Source organism: Cibotium barometz, chromosome 65, assembly GCF_041138505.1.
Source record: "Cibotium barometz isolate CiBa-2024 chromosome 65, ASM4113850v1, whole genome shotgun sequence".
NCBI classification, from domain to species: Eukaryota; Viridiplantae; Streptophyta; class Polypodiopsida; order Cyatheales; family Cibotiaceae; genus Cibotium; species Cibotium barometz.
This window is the reverse complement of record NC_141110.1, coordinates 29,689,665-29,711,159: the sequence shown is the minus strand read 5'-3', so window position 1 is coordinate 29,711,159 and position 21,495 is coordinate 29,689,665. Positions and strand designations below refer to the sequence as shown.

The 21,495-nt window shown below is 39.6% G+C and overlaps 1 protein-coding gene across 1 annotated transcript; it reads right to left on the bottom strand.

The window, feature by feature from the left end:
- Positions 1-224: 224 nt before the first annotated feature.
- Positions 225-6,584, bottom strand: LOC147603156 (putative boron transporter 2). The gene is made up of 13 exons (XM_086797198.1): positions 6,097-6,584; positions 5,785-5,867; positions 5,495-5,687; positions 5,243-5,381; positions 4,890-5,055; positions 4,570-4,736; positions 3,328-3,501; positions 2,927-3,022; positions 2,631-2,768; positions 2,166-2,503; positions 1,777-2,047; positions 1,089-1,202; positions 225-799 (listed from the first exon to the last, which is right to left on the bottom strand). The coding sequence occupies exons 1-13, from the start codon at positions 6,201-6,203 to the stop codon at positions 605-607; spliced, it is 2,181 nt and encodes a 726-aa protein (XP_086653324.1). The 5' UTR covers positions 6,204-6,584; the 3' UTR covers positions 225-604.
- Positions 6,585-21,495: the final 14,911 nt, after the last annotated feature.

Below are 21,495 nucleotides of genomic sequence, written 5' to 3'. Positions count from 1 at the left end.
TTTTGCGTTTTAATTCTTAGTTCATTTGCAAGCATTAGTTCTCATATTCGATATCAGTTTGCCATGTAAGAGATTGTTCTGGTGTTGTGTGGTGATGGAGCTTGAAGAGTTGTTTCTGTGTGAACTTGATTCAAAGAAGAAACAAAGCAAAACAAATAAGATAAATAAACACAATATATACGGCTCAATCATAAACAGGATCACCACAATCACAACAAGCACAGTTTCACTTCAATCACTATATCTTCTTTTCAGCCTTGGAATTGCCTTTGCATGGATTGATAAAACACAATGCTTCAAATGCATCTGTTTGTTATTAATATACCAAGGCACTATCGAAGGTAGGATTCATGCAATTAGTAGTTACTGTATAAGTACATGTGCATACGTATGGTCATATACATGAGACTCTCATGTATAAGTAGTTACTGTATAAGTACATGTGCATACGTATGGTCATATACATGAGACTCTCATGCTTGTCAAGGTGAGGTAGAAGAGTCGATGAAGCCTTGTAATGTTGTTGATGATGACTTCGACATCAATGTGGGCACCATGGTACTTCTGCTGGGATTGTCCGAATAACTTGCAGTCTCTTTTGTTGTTATTGTTGTGGAGGGGGGGCCGATATTGTGCTTTTGTTGGGAGTAGGAGGATGGCCAACAATATTGTCCATGGTCTGTTCGAAGTTATTAATCTCTCCACTTGGTACTATTCGGCTTGGTAGCTCGCCCACCCTTTTGCTTCTTTGTCTTATGCTTTTTAGTCCATCTCCACCAGTCCACTGCTCTATACGAGCCTGTATGCATGGTATCATGTGAGCATAACAAAAGTCCATTAGAGGTAGCAATATCGAGCACACTAGCTCCATATATATATATATATATATATATATGTGTGTGTGTGTGTGTGTGTGTGTGTGTGTGTATTTATTTATATTGATCAAACTTTAGTAGATGTAAAATCAATTAGTAGTGTCCATGAAAAATTGAGAGGATTAGGATGGCAACACTAATTGGTGGTGAGTAGCTGTATTGATTCAAAAGAAACCTAATCTCTATTCTCAAAAGGCTAGGGCCAAGTTGTACCGGGCAAACTTTGAGTTCTCCACGTCCTCTAGTGGTCAGGTCACTTAGTATTTCATTGTCACTCACAGATTTTCGCATGCTCTCAGCTTTGCCAAGCCCATGAGCCTCTGCTTCCTGCAAATGACAACATGCGAATAATAGTTTAGCCCATGAAATGATCAATCCTCAATTTCAAAAGGCAGAAACTTCATTTTAATGGCTCTTTTTTTTTTGTGTGGTAAGGGGATATATTATTCAAAAGCTGACTCCAAAACTTTATTATTTGGGCTCAATTTTTTTATTTGACTTTGTAAAAGGTTGGACTACGGAATTGTTGTTATTTTATGGTCACACACTCTCTCTCTATTCCACAAGGGAAACTTAAAAATATTTGAAATTGAGTTTTTTAAAAAAGTGGCGCGCGCGCGCACACACAGCAAGGCAAGGCAGGTTCTTTTTTAATATTAGAGATGTATTTTTGTGGGATATATATATATATTTATGTATGTAGTGTCTGCGACGGCAGGTGCGGAGTCCAAACTGTTCACCTCCAAGGTTACGTCGTATCCATGAGATGAAAGGCTCGTATTTAATTTAGGAATTGGAAGGATTCTTTTCAAAAGTAAAGGTTTCCTACTCTTCGGCGGAGTTGAAGCAGCCTTCCATTCTCTATAATATATGTAGACGAGAAATGGAGAGCAAAGCTTACTGTGACAGCTCTTTCATGAGGAATTGCAGGGGCTTCCTCGTACTCGGCCGCATCAAGCTCCCACAGGTGCTGGGCTTGGAAAAACCTCGGTAAAACATACTGCCGGATGAGCACAAGGAGGAAGAACATCATGGGGAAGAGGACCCCGGCGATGGGTATCCATGTAATGCCAAAACATAGGAGCAAAAAGAGCAGCTGAAATATGGTGAAGGCCGTGATGGCCCGGAAGGGAACTCTCTCAACAAAAGAAGCATGAAACTCTTCGAGCACTCTGCATGGCGCATGCATGCCAAGGAGGATGAGCATCGTAATTAGGCCTGAAATCTTCTATTTGATTGAAATTGTATTTGTTGTTAGATATGTTAATGATCAGTTAATTATAAGATTACTTGTATCTGCGGCTGGGGGCGGTGAGGACGAGCAGCAGCCGCTCGCAAAATTGGTTGCCCTGCAGGGTGTCGATGGCCATGTAGAGGAAATAGCCCCACAAGACGGACACCGGCACCCGCCTGAGCAACGGCATGGCACCCACGCAACCCCCCATCAGCACCGCCTGCAGCAGGTTGGTCAGCCGCTGCTCGTTCACAGTCACCGGCAATAGCGCATCCACATCCTTTTCCGGATCGAATATGCTGGCGTCCACCGGCGCGTTCGCAGGCGATTCCATCTTCAGTGCGCTGCTCGACGACAGCTTGAAGCTCCGCAACTCTTTCAAATCTTTGAGGTCCTAAGGTACGTCATGATATAGAATAAGGCCCCCAAATTAATTATCCAAATCACATGTAATTAATTAAGACCACACTTCCTAAGGATGATGGAAATCATGTCTTGCAACAGTTGGGCTGCAGGTTTACCAAATCAACGGAGGAGGCATGGGGAGATGGTGTCCGAACTTCCTTGTACACTTCTTGCATGGACCCATACAGTTCACCCAACGTAACCCGCTCCTCTATGCCTCGTTTGGCAGTTTCAACCAGCTTTTTTCGAGCTATCTGGCCAATCAAAGTAAGCATATCCCATTATTATATTTATACATGGAGGATGACAAAATAACACACCCAAAGCTAATTCAGGTAGCCTATTAATCTTGCCTCTTGAATAATAATATTGACTAGACTCTATTCTGGGACAACATAGATCTTCGAGTTACCTGTTTGTTCAACTTGGCAAGGCTCTTTGTGTGCATGGGAGACTGAGGAACCAAGCCACTACATGGTGGAACTCCAAGAAGACCACAGATAAGTACCTGACTTGCCAAGTAGATCAAATTATACAAGGAAAAAAAAAACCACATTAAAAACAAAGTTATGATACGGTCATTTAGGATAACTTATCGTGTTTTGATGGGCTTACATCATTGTTTACATGCAGGAGATACATTTGGATTCAAAACAATGAACGAATTATCCATAAGTTATGAACGAGAGAAAAGAAGTCCTCATTGGGCTCAAAATGTGCATTTACAATCCTAAATCTCACAGAGGCATGCTTCCAAAATAATCATGTTACTCTCAATTAAAGATAAGAAGAGGATGTATCTATAGGCGTTACCATGATTCCCAACAGAAGCATGTCATAATGGTGAGCGGATGGAGCTTGGAGGTTGAAGGTCTCCTGCTCAGCCATTTGTGCAGCCACACTATGATCGAAGATGTAAAGCCCGGCAACCATGATGGCAGGAACAATCGCCATGAGAATGTATGCATAAGGAACCTCCGCCATGTCCTAGAGGAAGCACGCATTGGGCCACAAAAGGCAGTCAACCAAACCAATGTAAAATTAGGAGCTTGTTGACTAATTCTCATGTGTATTTCTAGTAATATCAGCAAAATAAAAAAGGATGTTGCATACATAAATATCTAGATGCGTCCAAATAATATGATAAATACATCAGAAAAACTGTTGCAAATGATCCGACGACAAGTACTAGGGGTTTCACTTCTATGAAAACCCACGTATCACTTACATGCATGTAATAGAGGGGAATGCTCAAAATTTCTTTTTTCCTTAAATTATTTCATGTAAGTACACCTATCTTTTAAGAAACCATTTTGTACATACTTTCCTATCCCTTTTCTTTAATTTTATTTTTCATCTTTACAAAAAACAATTTTGGCACCCTTAGTGTAACCCAATAGAGTGCAACTAGCTAGTGCCCCTAGTATATACTAGAATCATGTGATATTCTATACGACAGCATGACATGAAAACAATTCATTTAGCAAGTTAGTGCAGTGGAATAAGGTGTTGCCTGAAAGTCCCAAGGTTAATGGGTTCAAGCTCTCACTCTACAAATGGTCGCAAGTGTTGGGTGTGTGGTTGTGTTGTACTTTCTAATTTCAGCCAACTAAAAAAACAATATATTATCGTATTCTTAACATTCTTCAATGCCTTTAGTAAATTAAGCGGTACTAAAGCTACTCCATTTGGAAAAAAACTTAAGATATTTTTTAAAAGGTTTTTTTTAAAATCCACTTTATATGTACATAATTCGTTAAGGAGTTGTTCTCACGCTTACGAACCTAGCTGAAACGCCCAGTGGCTTTTTGATTCACGCACTAGCCGGTTGTCTTTTATCAATAGATGCCACTTATTTGGAACTTTCTTCGAAACCACGATGCTGTGATGTAAAACAAAAGGATGAAATGGCCGATCAAGCCATGGCCACCTATGCAATGCAGCTAAGCCATGGCCGAGTTTAACTTGCGCATGGAAACCCTAACTCCATGTACAGTGTAATTAAGCCTGGATGGAAGGTGGGTTAGAGAACCGTGACAGTGCAATTAGTTCTACCTTGATGGTTCTCCAGCGGGCTGTAGGGCTAGGATCCCAAGCATTGGGGCTTAGCAAGCGCCTCGGGACGTCCTCTGGTGTGGACTCTCTAGCAGAGTAAGAGACTCCAGTCCACAGCAACACCATCAAGGGTACCCCGTAGTCCGCAATGAGCGCCCTCATCCAAGCTTCAAATCAAGGCAAACAATCGTAAGAATTGTAAATATAAAGTTTATGAACTGTCTGAAAATTAGAATGTCGGACACTAATTACTACAATCAAGGCAATTATATGAATTAAATAAGTCTTATAATTAGTCAAGGATTAGCTTAACTAGTTACCTGAGCCATATCTCCAAGACCGTGCACTTCTGGTCTTCAATGCCGTCATGAGAAGTCCGAGGCATAGCAGTGAACCAAAGAACCCATTCACGTAACGCCATGGGAGCTCGAAAGCTTCTTGTGTAGGATCTTGCCCAGATGGAATCTTGAACTCTCCCACCATGCCCTAATATTGCACAAAAAAGTATCATAAATCGCTTTTAGCACCCAATTCCATAATAATGAAACCTGCTAACTCTTCTGTGCTAATCTAATTAATTTTATGAGTTCTTGTTCGTCATTAAGTTTCTAATTAGTATTCGTTCGACTAGTTTGGTTCATTTTTTTGCTGATATAAACGTCTAGTAAGCCACCTTGGCTGCTTGCTGTATGAACAACAAGGCAATGAGAGTCTCAAACAACTCTCCAGCAATTCTAGTGAACCTCTTGGTAATTGAACTCGCCCCCAGTACTGCGAAAGCGATCAGCATAAGACTCGCCCAAACACAAATCCTGCAAGGGGAATCTTCTGAGAATTTGCATGTCGTAAATTTTGTGAAAACTACGCTGTTTAATTAAGCCATCATGGTGCCCTAATTAGGGTCGATTAATTATATAGAGCATACCACGCTGCCCACGCTACAAACAGGCGTTGCCCTAGGCTCTCTTTCGTCTTGGCAAACTTGTACAGGTCAGTGTACATGTAAACCGTAGGTTCAGCAACTCCAAGTATAACCAAGGGTTGCCCTCCGATTATGGCATGGATAATCCCACATACGGCTGTCGATGTTAGCGTTTCGAAGGCAGCTAGGGTTCCATCTGCAAGACATACACGAATCAATGCCGAATGTAATTGGGTCAATCTTATATTGCATGTATTCTAATAGAGAATGGGTAGAACATAGCCAATGATTACCTGTGTCTATGCGTAGCTGTTCTCCAAAAACAATCACAGGAAGAGCTATGGCGAAGAAAATATATGTAGTCGGTACCAATATTCTAGCAAAATCAAGGACAAAATATACTCATCGTTAGCAGAGAAACAAATAAATCTTTAAGACCATAACGAACAGCTGACAGGGATCATCTCAAATCCGCACGATTGAATCAGACATTTTCCATGCATTGCATGAAGTACATGATAAACTAATGAGGAGACAATCTACTTCTTTAATGATCCTTCTTTCATTGCACAGCCAAGTTGCAAACAACCAAGAAAGTTTAGTACCTAAAGCCGGAGGCTAGGCCATTGATCCAATCCTGCTTATAGAATTTGGCTCTACCCTTTATGTCTTGAACTATGCCTCGAAGAGGATACAATTGTATGCTTTTCATTGTTCTGATTGTGTGACACACAAGCACAAGATCTAATTAAGCACGAACCTTGGATTCCAAGCACAACTAGCTAGTGGTCTAATGTTTGCTATAAACCCTGGACAAGCTCTATCATTTTTACTCCTTGGAATATGGATTAACCAGAGGATTCTAGATGAGGATCGCAATTATCAAACATCATGTAGTGTTTTGATGTTGCTCAAGACCAACTGTGAATCTATTATATCTGAGAGACTGAAGTGACTAAGGTTAATACATATGATGATGATGTTTCATAAACCAAGGAAAAGAAGGAAAACTAAGCAGGTAATAGTCCTTGAGCCACTCCGTTTTTATGTTAATGTAGTACAGAGGAAGGGCACAAAGAAGAAGGTATAATGCGAGCATGAGGATTGTAAACACACATATATACACATAAGGCCGGCCATGCAGCTCATTAAAAAAAAATGAACGATAAGCCTAATGTGAGTTTGACAAGAGTTGCGTGCAAGCTAGGTGCACGTTGATGACCCATGATGAACATATGTGCTTAGCTTGGGAAATTTGCGCACATGAGATTACACCTAACTCGCCCATGGATGGTGTCAGCTAGTTTGTATTGTTTCAAGTTGGCGTCGATGAGCATTAAGGCAGCTGAGGTGATTACTTTACAAATTTAAAGTTGGACTTTGGCTTACAGCTAATTTTGTAATTTTGCGTTGACGTTTTGTAGCTCATCATAGACATTCCGCACCGAGGGCCCTTGTTGAAGTGACCACTCACTACTGTAAAGCTTCTCCACTAGAAATAGAATAATTTCCTCATTATCAAAAATAGAATAACCTTCTCCCTCATAGTCCACACAATCCTTGCCATGCCAAGCTACTAGATCTAGTTGCTTATGACCTTGTACAAGCAGTTCACCTTTAAGCCCCATGAACAATATCACCCATGCCTGATTTTGATAGTTGCACAATCAAAAAATCGCGATAAAAAAAGGCATCAAAATGGAACTTTTACCCCTAGGCTTCCCATCAAATTTAACAAACAAGTCCACACAACCTTTTTGTCAAGGGTTTTGTGAAAGCACTTCCACATAGCCTTTTTCTCTCCCTCTGAGATAAAATTAAAATTGGTGGGAAAATGCTTCATACAGATGCCCTTATTTGTTAGCTCTTTGTAACAAAAATATCACTCTCTATCTCAAGAAAAATAAGTAGACATAACAAAATTTTAGTTGGTGGAAAAATACTTTAAGAAAATGTCCAATTCTCTCAAATCTTTGCCTTAGACTCTCTCTCTCTCTCTCTCTCTCTCTCTCTCTCTACAATGATAGCCATTTGGCGCGCATACATTTTTTGGTTTCACTTATAACATTTCTATTGCTCTATGAAGTAGTTTTTTTCAAAGTTAATTGTCTGCTCCTGTGTGTGTGTGTGTGTGTGTGTGTGTATGTGTGCACGCGTGTGTGTGTCTTTGGGGGAGAGAGAGAGAGAGACAGAGAGAGGAAAAGAGAGAGAGCATATAGAGAGAGAGGGGCACAGATATCCAGCGCAAGGCTTGCAGCCTTTTTCGTAAATTTCAATGTTCTGACAAGCTTGCAGCCTTTCTTAAATACGAGAATGATAATTTGGAAAAAGCTATATATTTTGATAGTTGGATGTTTTAATTTTTTAAAGTTTTTTCTAGTTAGAGTAATTAGAAAAAAGTGAACTTCTTACAAGGCCGTCCAAAATGTCGTAATGTTCTAGGAACTATCTGGTATTTCAGAAGGGTTTAAGAAGGCAGGGATTAGATGCTGTTGAGTTGATGTATAGTTGGGTGCACTACTACTAGTCTGTATACTATATGTGAATAAGATGAATGATAACACATTTGTGTAGTTGGTATAGTCATTACAGGAGGCTGGAATAGGATGAGCCACTCATAAGATAATGGGATAGTTGCACATGCTAGGGGAACCTAATAAATTCATGGCATGTTGCAAGTATATTCGTAGAGAAACCATGTGCATATACAAGAAGGTGAGCACTATGTCAAGATAAAGAATGTCTAGGGTAGTGTGGCCTAATTGTATTCATTCTACTAGGCTTGTCATCCATCATCCACCAGCATGATCAAGATGTAACAAATATTTGATCTTGATAATTTGAGTTTGGGGGAGAAATAAACGTCCATTATCACAAAAAATTATGAATCTCAATCAAACCTATTTGGAAGAATAAAGATTAACTAGAAGAAGAGAGGAAGAGGGGGAAGAAGGAGGCAAGCTTCTTCTTCTTCTTAACATGTATTCATAGAAGAGAAAGAAGTATGCCTCCTTCTTCCTCTTCTTCATATTCACATGCATATGCATGTATAGAGGAAGAATAATAAGAAAAGTGAATTCCTTCTTGTTCTTGTTCTTGTTCTTCTTCATGTGCATGTGAAGAAGAAGAATCTGAAGAGGAGGAGGAAGATGAATAAGCAAGAAGGAATGTACACTAGAAGAAGAAGAATAAAGAATGAATAGAGGCATACATTTTTCTTATTCTTCATCATATTGCTCTTTATTTCATATGCATAAGAATAAGAAGAAGAAGAGAAGAGGAATAAGGCATTCTCACTCTAGCTTCTTCTTCCTCCTTCTCTTTGTCTTCACATTTGAAGAAGAAGAAGAGATTGGCATGCCCTCTTCTTCTTCACATGTGATGAAGAAGAGATTGGCATGCCCTCTTCTTCTTCACATGTGATGAAGAAGAAGAGTGCATGTATTCTCTTGTTTTTCTTCATTCTTCTTTACATGTATGAAATAAAGGGCTAGAGGAAGACCAGGATAAAGAACAAAACGCAAAAACAAATGTGCTCTAAAAGAAGCAGCAAACAAGATTCAATTCTTTTTCCCATTTTTTCTTACACTTTGTATAAATGTGAAGAACAAGGAAAGGGATATAAGGAACATGGAATGAACATGGAATGAACTATCAATGTTCTTTACATGTTTTTGTAGTAGTAGAAAAAAGAAGAAATAAGGATTAGGTACACCTTCTTCATACTCTTCTTGTTGTTGTTGTTTTCCTTCTTCTTCTTCACATGCAAGAAGAAGAAGAAGGTAAACCTTCTACTACTCTTCTTCTTCTTCTTCATCAAGCTTCTTCTCATATACAAGAAGAAGAAGAAGAATCACACCTCTACTACTACTATTGCTTCTTATTCTTCTTCTTCATATATATATGAAGAGGAATAAGCGGAAGTCGAATAAGAAATAGAAGGTGTACCTTATTGCTTCTATAAAGAAGAAGTAGAGCTCATTCCTCCTCTAAATCACAAGGATGTGACATGACTTCACAGTTTTATGTTGAGGAGATCTAGAGGAGAAGAAGTCATAAAATACAGCACTATTAAAATAAAAAGTACATGAAAAAAAACGTTCCGTCGCTTCTTTAACTCCTTATTCATGTTTTTTTTAATAGACATGAAAGATAAGAAGACCAAACATTAAAAAAGAAAATTTCAAATCACCCATATATTTGATCAAGCACGAATCCAAAAGGAAAAAAGAATAAGTGAGTTTAAACATTACTAGATACACAAAATAAGAATATATAAATTTACCAATTGGATATATCTATAAAACAAGAACACACCCGAAACTAACCAAAAAAGATAAAATTTATAATAATAGAGAAGACTGAACAAATGAGAAGAAAGAGGTTGAGAAGTAAAATCCAATATGAAGGAATTAATAGGATATTACCTCTTCTTTTACTTAGAGGTTGGAAGAGATATAAGATTGGGTTTGAAAGGCCAAAATATATATTTAACAAATTAGCTTCAAAAAATCCCATAAATAATTGCTGCCATGACTTGCATATTTTCTACAACACTATAGTGCCATGCATTTTTTCAACTGTTAAAATTAAATGCTTATATTATTGCTTCTATAAAAACTTATACCAATTCTTATAAAATATAGATTTTTCGTAATCACTACCATCGCTCACAGCCGATTAGGGGAAATTCAGACTTAAATTAGGCCCTTTAAGAATTTATGCACATTCTCTCTCTACAAAAATGGACGCACACTAAATGTTTTACAAATCAACTTAGAAGTGAGTGATATATAGCATGATGAGAAATTTTGCATATTCAAGAAGTCCCCAAATGTCCAAACTTCGCTCACTTCTGAGTTGATTTGTAAACATTTCACCCTATGCCACCAAGCCTCCCTCCATTAAATAAGGTATGTACACATGGAAATGCGCAACCACTACTACCTCACATCCTCCACTCAGCCACTGCTAGCTCACCTCCTCTATTGTGTTGCCAAGCCTCCCTCCATTGAATGAGGTATTTACACATGGCAACACAACCCAACCACTGCTACCTCACATCCTTCACTATGTTTCCAAGCCTCCCTCACTTCCTTCCTAAGCTCCCCCTACACCTTCCTCACCTCGTCTCTGTAACTCCTTCATGAGTCCATCGGCACCACACACAGCTAAGACATAAACCATGAATTCCAAGCGTGCATACTCCACCCCCTGTTGCACAAATACAGAGGCGGACATTCAGGCCTTTGTGTTATTTGCCTCGAGATAGCTACATACTTTTCCAATGCACGAGAGAGAGAGAGAGAGAGAGAGAGAGAGAGAGAGAGAGAGAGAGAGAGAGAGAGAGAGAGAGAGATTATGGTGGCATTTAGTGAGAAAAAACATACATAATCGAATCATTTTCGGTTGGAGAAATCAATCTTGATTTCTCGATGTTGCATTTAGAACCTGAAGCAGTGGTAAATGTCCGTACGATCTTAAGCACTTTCCTGAGCATGTCTGCTTGGGCTTTGACAAATAGCAGAGAGTCATCTGCAAATAGCTTCGCAAGGAGTTGTTTGCCCGGGCAGGGATAGTCCTTGGATTTCTCCTTTGTCCGCAGCTGCCTCAAGGGCGACAACTAGCACACGTGAGCCAATTGCAAATAGGAGGGGGGCAAGAGGGCACCCCTGCTTGATAGATCTCTTAACTTCAAAAGAGCCTACTACTCTGTTATTGAATAGCAGCTCTAATGAGCTGTTCACTCCTAGTGTGTAGACTGTTTTACACATACGGGGTTCGAAGCTAACTGCTTGCATAACTCTCTCTATGTAGTTCAAGGAGATTCTGTCATAGGCTTTGTCAAGATCAAGCTACAGCAAAATGAGAGCAGAATGGATTCGTGGTTGGTGAAGTTTGCATATTCAATGCCAACCAATGCTGCAAGGATATTGTCATAAATTGACCTTCCTTTGATGAAACCATGTTGGTGCGGGGTGATCACCTTATCGAAGACTGGGGCCAGCCTTTGTGCTATCACTTTGGCTATGATCTTGTACGCCCACTGACATCATTGAGATGGGGCACCAGTGCTTTGAGAAGTGAGCAGCATGTTAGTGTAGGTATTGGCTTAATTAGCCCTTTCTTTACACTGGTTTCTAGGTTCCCCTCACTAAAGGCTCTATTAACTATTACCGCAATTGGTGTGTGGAGGTCTTCCCAGTGTTGAAATATACAAGTGAATAGGGTGTGTGCGGGAACAAGCCCTTGGCTAGAGGCTTTAAAAGAGAATCTGTAAATGTGAGAGAAGCTATGAAAAGGTGAGAAGTATCTACTGGGAGAGAATAAAGGATAGCATGAGGAGATTTAGGAGGTGTGGAGATATTCTGGGAGAGGTCAAGCAAAAGAGGTGGAGTGAATCAAGGAGAAATCAGTGGGATTGGATGCTTGGATGTAAACCCTAGAAATTGAGGCATTGGCTTAATGAGAATTTGATGGTTTTTGATTATCCATGCCTACATTAAGCTATCAGTTAATTGCTCACTAATCATGTCTTAATTATTATCTAATCTCTTTGTTAATGATGTTGATTCTATCATTTGATCCACCATAGCTCATCACATTGCTGTAATTTTAACATGGTATCATAGCCTAGCCTAGAATCCATCAAGTTTATGAGCCCATTATCTAACTAATTAGGATTAGTAGATGATTAGAAAATAATCACTTTTTTAGTTATTTTCCACTGTACCCCCAGCCACAGTGGAGGGGTTTGATCTCCCTCCAAGAGCAACATTAGCTCAAGCCCTTCTAGGCATGCATACCTATCTGAGTGTGCTCCAGCCAAGCAAATCAGCGTGCTAAACCGCCTACGATAGCTCCAGATTTTTGCAAATTTACAGGCACCATTTTTGTGAGGAGAAATTGAGATTTCTCCTTCATCAAATGCAATGGCTCTAATTCCTCTTGGCCCTAGGGGTTTTCAAGGGTGCTCTACAAGCGGGTGAAGTCAGAATTTGATTTGATCAAGTCTACAGTGAGATCCAAGCTCTTCATCAAATATGCAGGTGACTTTGGTAAAACAGAGATTAAGCATTCAATGTTTGGTCAAATCTTGTGTTTCTTGGCTTAATCCTCTACTAGACTGATTGCTATTGATGGCCGTGAAAGGATTTGAGCTCATTTGAACTCTAAGGCCTCAAATATGGGCTCCCCGTATACTCTGTTTTTTGCACACAAAACAGAGGATTAATTTATTAATCAATGATTAATCAGTGCTAATCACTATTTTTTGGTGCAATTGAGGGTTTAAATTAACCATTAGGTATCTGATACAGATCCCTATAACTTCAGATTGCAATTCGGAGATGGTTTGATACTCCAACCATTCCGTGCAAATTGGTTACCCTTGATTTAAGGTAATTTCTGGTGATTTTATGCTTGATAAATCTGTTGTAATGATCTCCTAAACACTAGATTGAGTTGTAAAAGGGTAGACACTGCCCTTGAATCTTGAAATTGGATCAAGAGGTAAGACCCCCTTCACATTATCATGAGAATGGCACAATAAATAGCCAAATTTAATGGGGTGTAGTTTTACCCATGGGCAGACAAAAACCATGTATTTGCTCATGAGGAAAAATCTGTGGGGGCTAGTTGAGGAAGAGATGAATGCCCAGAGGTGAGAGGGGAAAATGAGTGGAAGAGTAGGAATGAAAAAGCATTGGAACTTATCGCACTCAGTTTAAATGATGAAATCATTCATCACATCACAGGGATACAATGGGCAAAAGATGCATGGGATGAACTCAATAAATTATTTGGCACACAAGCTAAAAATTCAAAGATAAATTTTTTAATGCAATTCTACAAATTGGATATGAAGGAAAGTGAACCTTTAATCACACACTTGAACAGATATAAAAGCATTAAGCAACAACTGGCAGCAGCTATTGGCAAAAAGGTAGAAGATGATGAGGCACTAGCAGTGCTTCTGAAGAGTGTGGAGCTCTACTAGAGCAAGAGAGCAGAGGCAAAGTGAAGAAATGGCTCGACTCAACAATAGGAGAAGAAAAAGCATTCTTCACCAGAAGGATTCTCTCGAGGACGAGGACGAGGAAGAGGCAGAGTAGGAGGAAGGACCTTCACTTGCCACAATTGTGGAAAGCCAGGACACATGGCAAGAGACTGCTACAGCAAACCCAGTGGAGAAGGAACGACATCGACAAACTTCATGGAGGCTCCTAAGGAAGTGGAGTCAGATCATCTTTTCTGAGAGAGAGAGAGAGAGAGAGAGAGAGAGAGAGAGAGAGAGAGAAACCCCACAACCCAATGTAACCTGCCCCAACAGAGTAAAACCACCTTTGAGCCACCGATGATGTATGCCATGTGGTAGATGTATGTATGAGCACTTTAGTCAAGGTCACGGCGGGCACTTGTAGTAGCCTTGGACACATAGAGAGAGAGAGTATCAAGGACTATAGTCTATGAGTTTAGGGACTTGAGGCACTCGTCGCAGACTATCAAGTAAGAGGGAAACTTGGTATAGAGTCTAGGTGTGCTAGGAGTATTAACTTGAGGGGAGGTGTTGAAATATACAAGTGAATAGGGTGTGTGCGGGAACAAGCCCTTGGCTAGAGGCTGTAAAAGAGAATCTGTAAATGTGAGAGAAGCTATGAAAAGGTGAGAAGTATCTACTGGGAGAGAGAATAAAGGGTAGCATGAGGAGATTTAGGAGGTGTGGAGATATTCTGGGAGAGGTGGAGAGAATCAAGCAAAAGAGGTGGAGTGAATCAAGGAGAAATCAGTGGGATTGGATGCATGGATGTAAACCCTATAAATTGAGGCATTGGCCTAATGAGAATTTGCTGGTTTTTGATTATCCATGCCGACATTAAGCTATCAGTTAATTGCACACTTATCACGTCTTAATTAACATCTAATCTCTTTGTTAATGATGTTGATTCTAGCATTTGATCCACCATAGCTCATCAAATTGCTGTAATTTTAACACCCAGAATTCCTTAAAAAACTCTGCTGTCAATCCATCCCACCCTGGGGATTTTTCTTTCCCCATTGAATGCAGGGCCGTCTTGCATTCCTCTTCAGATATGGGCTTCTCAAGATTATTTGCATCCATGGTTGATAAGGTACACTTCACATTTTGTTGAGGAGGAGATCCCGAGCTTCCTCAACCTCAGGGGAGCAGTTGACCTATGACTTTGCTCAGATGGTCCAGCATAAGTGTGGCCATCTCATTGGGTTTTATGAGAACATTCCCTCTATCATCCGTGATCGAAGAGATGATGCTTTGTCTCCTTTTTATTTTGAGGGCGCGGAAAAAATGAGCTTGGTTGGAAACCTCTGGCTTTAGGAAAAGTTCTCTTGCTAGTAGCCTAGTCCTTTTAATCTCCTTGAGCTGGAGCTCATCAGCCAACAATGCCTTCGCCTCGAGCCATTTCTCATGATCCGAGACCGAAGCAGTTCCTTCTTGTTTCTTTATCGTGATTCCTAGCTCCTGGCTCTTGCCTTCTCTATCTTTCTTCACCTTGGGCCCACTCTTGATCGCAGACTGGATGCTCGGAGCAAAGGAATGCCAGGCCCACGGGTTTGAAGATTCCACGTCCTTCCCTAGTTTGAGCAGTGCCTCCTTAGCCAATTTTCTGAAGAATGGAGCTTTAAACAAATGAGCACCTGTTATAAGATTTTTCCTTTTGCCTTCCGGAGTGCACTCAGCGTCCCTAGGAGAGAGAGTTTGGGAGAGGTATCAACTTTGACATCCAATGACAAATGTCAAAAGCGCAATGAATTTTATTTTAAACACATCAAACTCTTGTAACTAGATCCAATGTCAAGCGGAATGAATTTTATTTTAATTTCTTCGACTTGTCACCTTAGGCTCGAGGTCTTATAGTAGCACGTTTTAAAAGTATAAATACTCCATTAAAAATTATTACGTAACAAGTTACAATAATATGGCACTCTTATTCTTAGAAATGCCCAAAAAAAAAACATTTTGGTGTCGGTTTACCAGCTGCCGGCCGCCAGTGTACGGCTCTAGGCCTCGAGGCTCGGCGCGGTACGGAACTGCCCGCGGCCCAATCCCCGTGGCCGGCTGCCCCGGAATCGCATGACTAGGATCATAGGATGGATGCATCATGCATCACACACGCGTGACGCGAGCATTGAGCAACTTCTCCCACAATGCGGCGCACGCTGCTGCTTCACACACGCGTGACGCGAGCATTGACAATGCGGCGCACGGTTGCCGGCGGCCAGGCCCCATTCCCCAAGGACGGAGAAGGTACATTCGCACGGACGGAACGAGGCCGTGGCGGGTGGTAGGACTCCGTGCCATTGCCCACCTTTGAGAACGTGGATGGTGAAGTGGGCAAGTTGGCAATGGGCATAATATTTCAATAAACTTGAACTTCCTCTTGTTTCTCTGAACAGCCCTTTCCCACGGCCAAATTAACTTCTAATTAACCGGGTCAATATTCTCTAGTTGGCCCTCTTAGAAATTCGTGTCAAAACATCAACCTTCCGTAGCCTTTCATGGTGGGAATGCAGGGAGCAGTGCTCCAAAAATAAGACATTTTAGTGTATTTGTATTGGCCACAAGAAAAAGTGGCTGAGATTTTAATAGCCCTACTTTTCTAAGGAATGATTTTTCATATATTTTACTAAAATAAGACATTCTAGTGTATTTATATTGGGCTAGAAGAAAACTGGCTAAGATTTTAAGTAGCCCTTTCTTAAGGAATAAAATTTTCATATATTTTGGAATATAGTAGAGATTTTGGAAACAAAAACCGGATAAATTTAAGAGTTCTCCTTATTTTGATTGGTTGAAAAATATGTTTTTTTTTTCGAGCATTGGCAAGGAGTCTTTAATACAGAGAGGAGGATTTCAATGCTTTTACGACCTTAGGTAGATGCTATTAATCTCGAATACTTTGGAGCATTGCATCTATTTTGATTGGTTGGGAATTTTTTTATCTTTTTTGAGCACGAGGTGCCACAAGTAACCAGTCATAATCATGATGGCATTCATGTGTGATGAGTGTTCAAGAAAGTTTGCTGAGATAAACATGTAAATTTCCTCTTGAGGCTTCACTCAATCTGAAACTATTATACGATTTATTCCATTAATATACTATTGGCTAAAATCCTTTTTGAGTTCACATTAGCTGACGGTGAGCGGATGTACATCTAACCTCAATTCTTATGTGGTATGGAAACTCAAAAATTATGGATACTCGAGCCATGCTAGTAATACCCAATACATGGACACCATAACAAAAGCCTCTTTTCAATCCTTTTTCTTATCAAGTTTGAAATTAAAAAATATAAGCCTTTTATGATATGCATTTTATTGATTTTGCTATTTTATTTAGAGATCTTAAAGGTTGAAAAGTCAATGCCTCCAAATCATGCACATCAAAAATCATGTTTATTGCAGTTTTTCAACCAATGAGAAGATGGACCATTAATGGACATTTCAACCTCCAGCTCATGCACATCAAAAATCATTTTTATTGCAGTTTTTCAACCAATGAGAAGATGTCGCCTCGCATTTTACGTTCCTTAATTTTCATTGTGGAAAAGCTAAATCTTATTTTTTTTGTTGAAAATGGGTAGGGCACGAATTTCCATATTTCTGTGTCCCCCATTGACCCCTTTATCCTATTCATGCACACCTACAAATCTTGCATTTTCAATGATAGCTACTCTTTACACCAATTTACAAAACCATTAAGAATGGAGATGGGGAAATTTTCAATGACACCAATACACTGTAGTAACATCTTACATTGCTTTGCATGTGTAAATATTGATTTTGAAAGTTGTGAGGACATTTTGAATAACTTCATTATGATTTTGGAGGGATTTAATATTCACGTGATCACAAGATTTTTTGTGATAATAACACATGTGAACAAGTTATTCACATGTTCTCATGTTATCGTTCACAAAATAACAGGTCACTTGCCATTTGGGAACCCCTTAAAAGCTTGGCTACACATGGGAATAAGCTATTCACATATTCTCATGTTACCATCTTCACATAATAGCAGGTTAGTGGTGGCCACCTAAGAAGATTTTTTATGCCCTACAAAGATAAATTTTTTAGGCCCTTGTGAAAGCTTTGTGAATATAACATGTGATCACAAGATTTTTTGTGTTATTAACATATGTTATTAACATGTTCACATGTTCTCATTTACGTCAGTGAAATCCCTGGAGAGAGAGAGAGAGAGAGAGAGAGAGAGAGAGAATTGTGTAGCCATTTAATGAGGTCCAATTTAAGCATTCGAATACTAACTCTTTTTTTTATTTCTAGAAAGACATGATATTGATGTGTATTATAGTGAGCCCCTTTGTGTCATTGATTGGGTTATTTATATCATATCATGCATTATCGGTCGTGGTTTTGCTAGGCAACTTTGAATTATATATTTGAATTATAACTAAAGTCAAGGGAGTTCTCTAGTTATGTTTATATATTGGAAATCCTTCACTACATACACTACATAGAGAAAAATAAGGGCAACCATAATGCCATTTCTTTCTCTTTATTATATATCCTCCATGGTGCCTTCTTTTATAGTTATAAATTGGCATATCCTCTATTGAAAGAATATAAACATTAGAAGTGTTCTCTAAAAGAATTATATTAATGTTGAAGCAATCATTTCCTAAAAATCATTTATCACATGGCTATGTTCTTGATGTTAATTTCAATATGGAATTTTAAATATCTAGCTTATTATTATTTCCATTTTTTTTCTAAACAAAGAGTTTACCAAATATGTTATATATTCCCAGGCATAGTATTCAACCATTCTTCTATATATTAATAAGATGAATGAGACAATTACGATAGATAATAAGAAAATTTAAGAATAAAAATAAATTTTGATAAAAAGTGATTTTTGGAAAAAATTAAACACTTTAAAATAAAAACAAAGTCGTTTTTATAGAATGTTCATTCCTAGGCTTCAAGTCTAAGTTAAAGTTTTGTTAAAGAGAGAGAGAGAGAGAGAGAGAGAGAGAGAGAGAGAGAGAGAGAGACCGAATATGACCTATGTGATCAAATATAAAGCATCTTAAGCTTATAATCAACAAAATGCAAAAATGGACTAAAAGTATTTACAATTGTTTGAATTAGCTACATATACATCAACTAGAGGTTGTGAATCCACTAATGGTTGTGGTGGCAGCCTTTTGAGAAGATCTCTACTGAGAGCTCATGCTTCTCAAAGAATTGCTCATTTTTATAACACCTTAAAAAAACAGTTGTAATAAGAACCAAGATGTGGGAAGAATTAAATAAAGAAGTGTCGGCGGAAAATGTTGATGGCAAGAACAAGTGAAATTGCCAGTTATTTAATCAAAGTGGGGGAGCCATCATTTTTTGTTGGAGTTTTCTCTCAAGGCGGTAGATTCTAACATTATTTTTTATTGGATTTATCTCCCAAGGGGGTAGGTTCTATCAAAATTTTGTCAAGCATTTTTTTAATGCAAATTATTTGGGATAGAGATAGGCCACACCAAGTATAAGCTTAGGAGGGGAACCCCAAAGCCTCGCATTTGCACATTAAGTACAAGGAGGAAGTAGGCATACACCGCAAGTAAGAGATGCCACAAGATACGAGACAAAGCCCTACTAGGTGCACGATGCACGAGGTGTCGAGGAGAGACATGGAGCCAATATCCATGAGTAGTGTGAAAGGAGAGACAAGGAGAGCCAATAGCCATGAGTAGTGTGGAAGGAGAGAGGAGACAACACTTTCTATATGAAGACAAGAAGGGATCCCTTCTTCCCTATATAGTATCATGAGATATGAGTACCAGGCTCTCTCACCACACACACACTCTTGCAGAGACACATCACATGTTCTTCTTCTAAGTAATTTCTCTACTCATTATCCATAGTGAGAGCATACACTAAAATGACTAAGTCTACCTTATGTACTTACGACACTACATACACGCTACATCTAAAAATATAGGTATGTGTCCCGTTTATTCACCACCACCGGTCCTACCACCTTTTCTTGTTGCTGGCGGATAGAGACACATGTTGCCATACATCTCAACACTCCCCCTAAAACTCAAGTCTCGAGGAGGATAAGTGCTTAAGCTTGCTTCACCCAAGCAATGTACTCCCATAGATGCTCAAAAGTACTCAAACTTCTTTTGGGGCAATGACTTTGTGAAGATATCTGCAACCTAGTCCCTGGTAGATACATATTGGAGATATATCTCCCCACACTGAGCACTTTCTCCTTGATGAAGTGATAATTGTTGAGAGATGTAATCGTGGTGATGTATGTATGTGGGAAAGCACCCTAGAGGTGCAAGATATTGTGGCAAGATAAGAATGCCACATGTAATATTGAATGGTGTGTGAGTGTTGACCAAAAGAGTAGAAAAGGAGTTGCCACATGGATGATGATGTGTAAAGTGGGATAAGGCTAGAAAGCCTATATCATTGTATGGTTCATTTGAGATATGCAATAGAATTGAGTGTTGAGTGTGCAATCTTTCTCTCTCTCTCTTATGGAGTTCTTAGTGTGGTTTAATCCACCCTAATTATGTTGCTTAATCTATGTCCTTCACCATGATCAATCCCATTTCAGGATTGTTTAACATGGTATCAGAGCTTGGGTTGGCTCTTGGTCATGGTGATTATTTATGTATAGTTTTTCTTGGTTATGAGTTCTTTGATTAAGCATTATTTTCAGTTATATAAAAAAATATGCACACTCATATTATCATTTGGATTTACATTTGTGAGGATTTGAGAGAGATTCGGAGCTGCCATTCTCAAGTTTGAGAGGAGATTTGCAAGCCATTCTCAAGTTTGAGAGGAGATTTGCAACAAGGAGGTTGCATAGAAGCTGCCCAAGAGTTGTAAATGGGATTTTTGCAACATGGGAAACCTACTCATCATCATGGAAGCTGAAAATGGAGATTTCAGCAAGTATGAAGGCTATGGAGTGTTCGGTGTCAACAAGGAAGCTGCCAAGGAGACAAAGGTGTCTCAAGGAGGTTGGTTTTGTGAAGTTTTGCCTCAAAGTTTTGGTTTTGAGCATGGAAAAATGCTCAATGTTGAAGGGTTGCTGGTTGTTGGGATATGTGGATCCCATGGCTCTTGCATTTGGGCAAAGAGCATGTTTTAAGGTGCATGTTTTGCTTGGCTGAAGCAAGCAAGGTTTGAGACTCAAGATGGAGTCCATGTGTGTGCACCAAGAGTGGGAAGCACTTGTGGATGTTGCTTAAGAAGATGAGCAAAATGGTGTGAGAGCCATTAAAGGCTTTCATGTTGATTATGCACCTGCTGGTTTCTAAAGAGAAACCTTGTGAACAAAAGAACCCTTATAAAGATGGTTGCATGCAAAGCAGGGCATGCATATTGGAGCTCAATGGTGAGCTCATGTGGCCATCCAACTGCTGTTGAAAGGGCTAGAGTCAAAACAACAGTCAAAGAGAGAAGGAGTTACAACAGTAAAGCGCTGGGAGCATGCTGAATAGTTGAGCCGAGGCTGCTTGCAATTGGAATGCAAGCCTAAGGACATGGCTATGGCGATGATGAGCTTTAGCAAACCGGCAGCTTCACTAGAGAAACAACATAAAGAAGGCAGACTTAAGAGCCATGACATTTAAAAAAAAAAGAAGTAGAAAATGGCAAGTGAAGCAAAAAGTCATTCAAAATCGGGATTCGCGAAGCAAAAGCTACACTGGACAAGAGGGAGAGCTCCATCGCCAGCCGTTGTCAGGAAGCTTCTCCCGCCCGCGTGCTGCAGAAGGATGTTACCATTGCTGATATCACCAAAGAAGAGAGGAAAGCTTTAGCGGAGTAGCAAAAGGAGGAGGTTGAATCTGCTTCAAAAGGTGCGACAGGAGGTATCGCACACAAGGTTAAAAGTTGTTAGGGAGGGTAGCAAGAGCCTGTGGCCTGTAGATTGAGTAGGCGACCTCGATTGTTGAGAAAAGCACAAGGGATTTACTGTGAA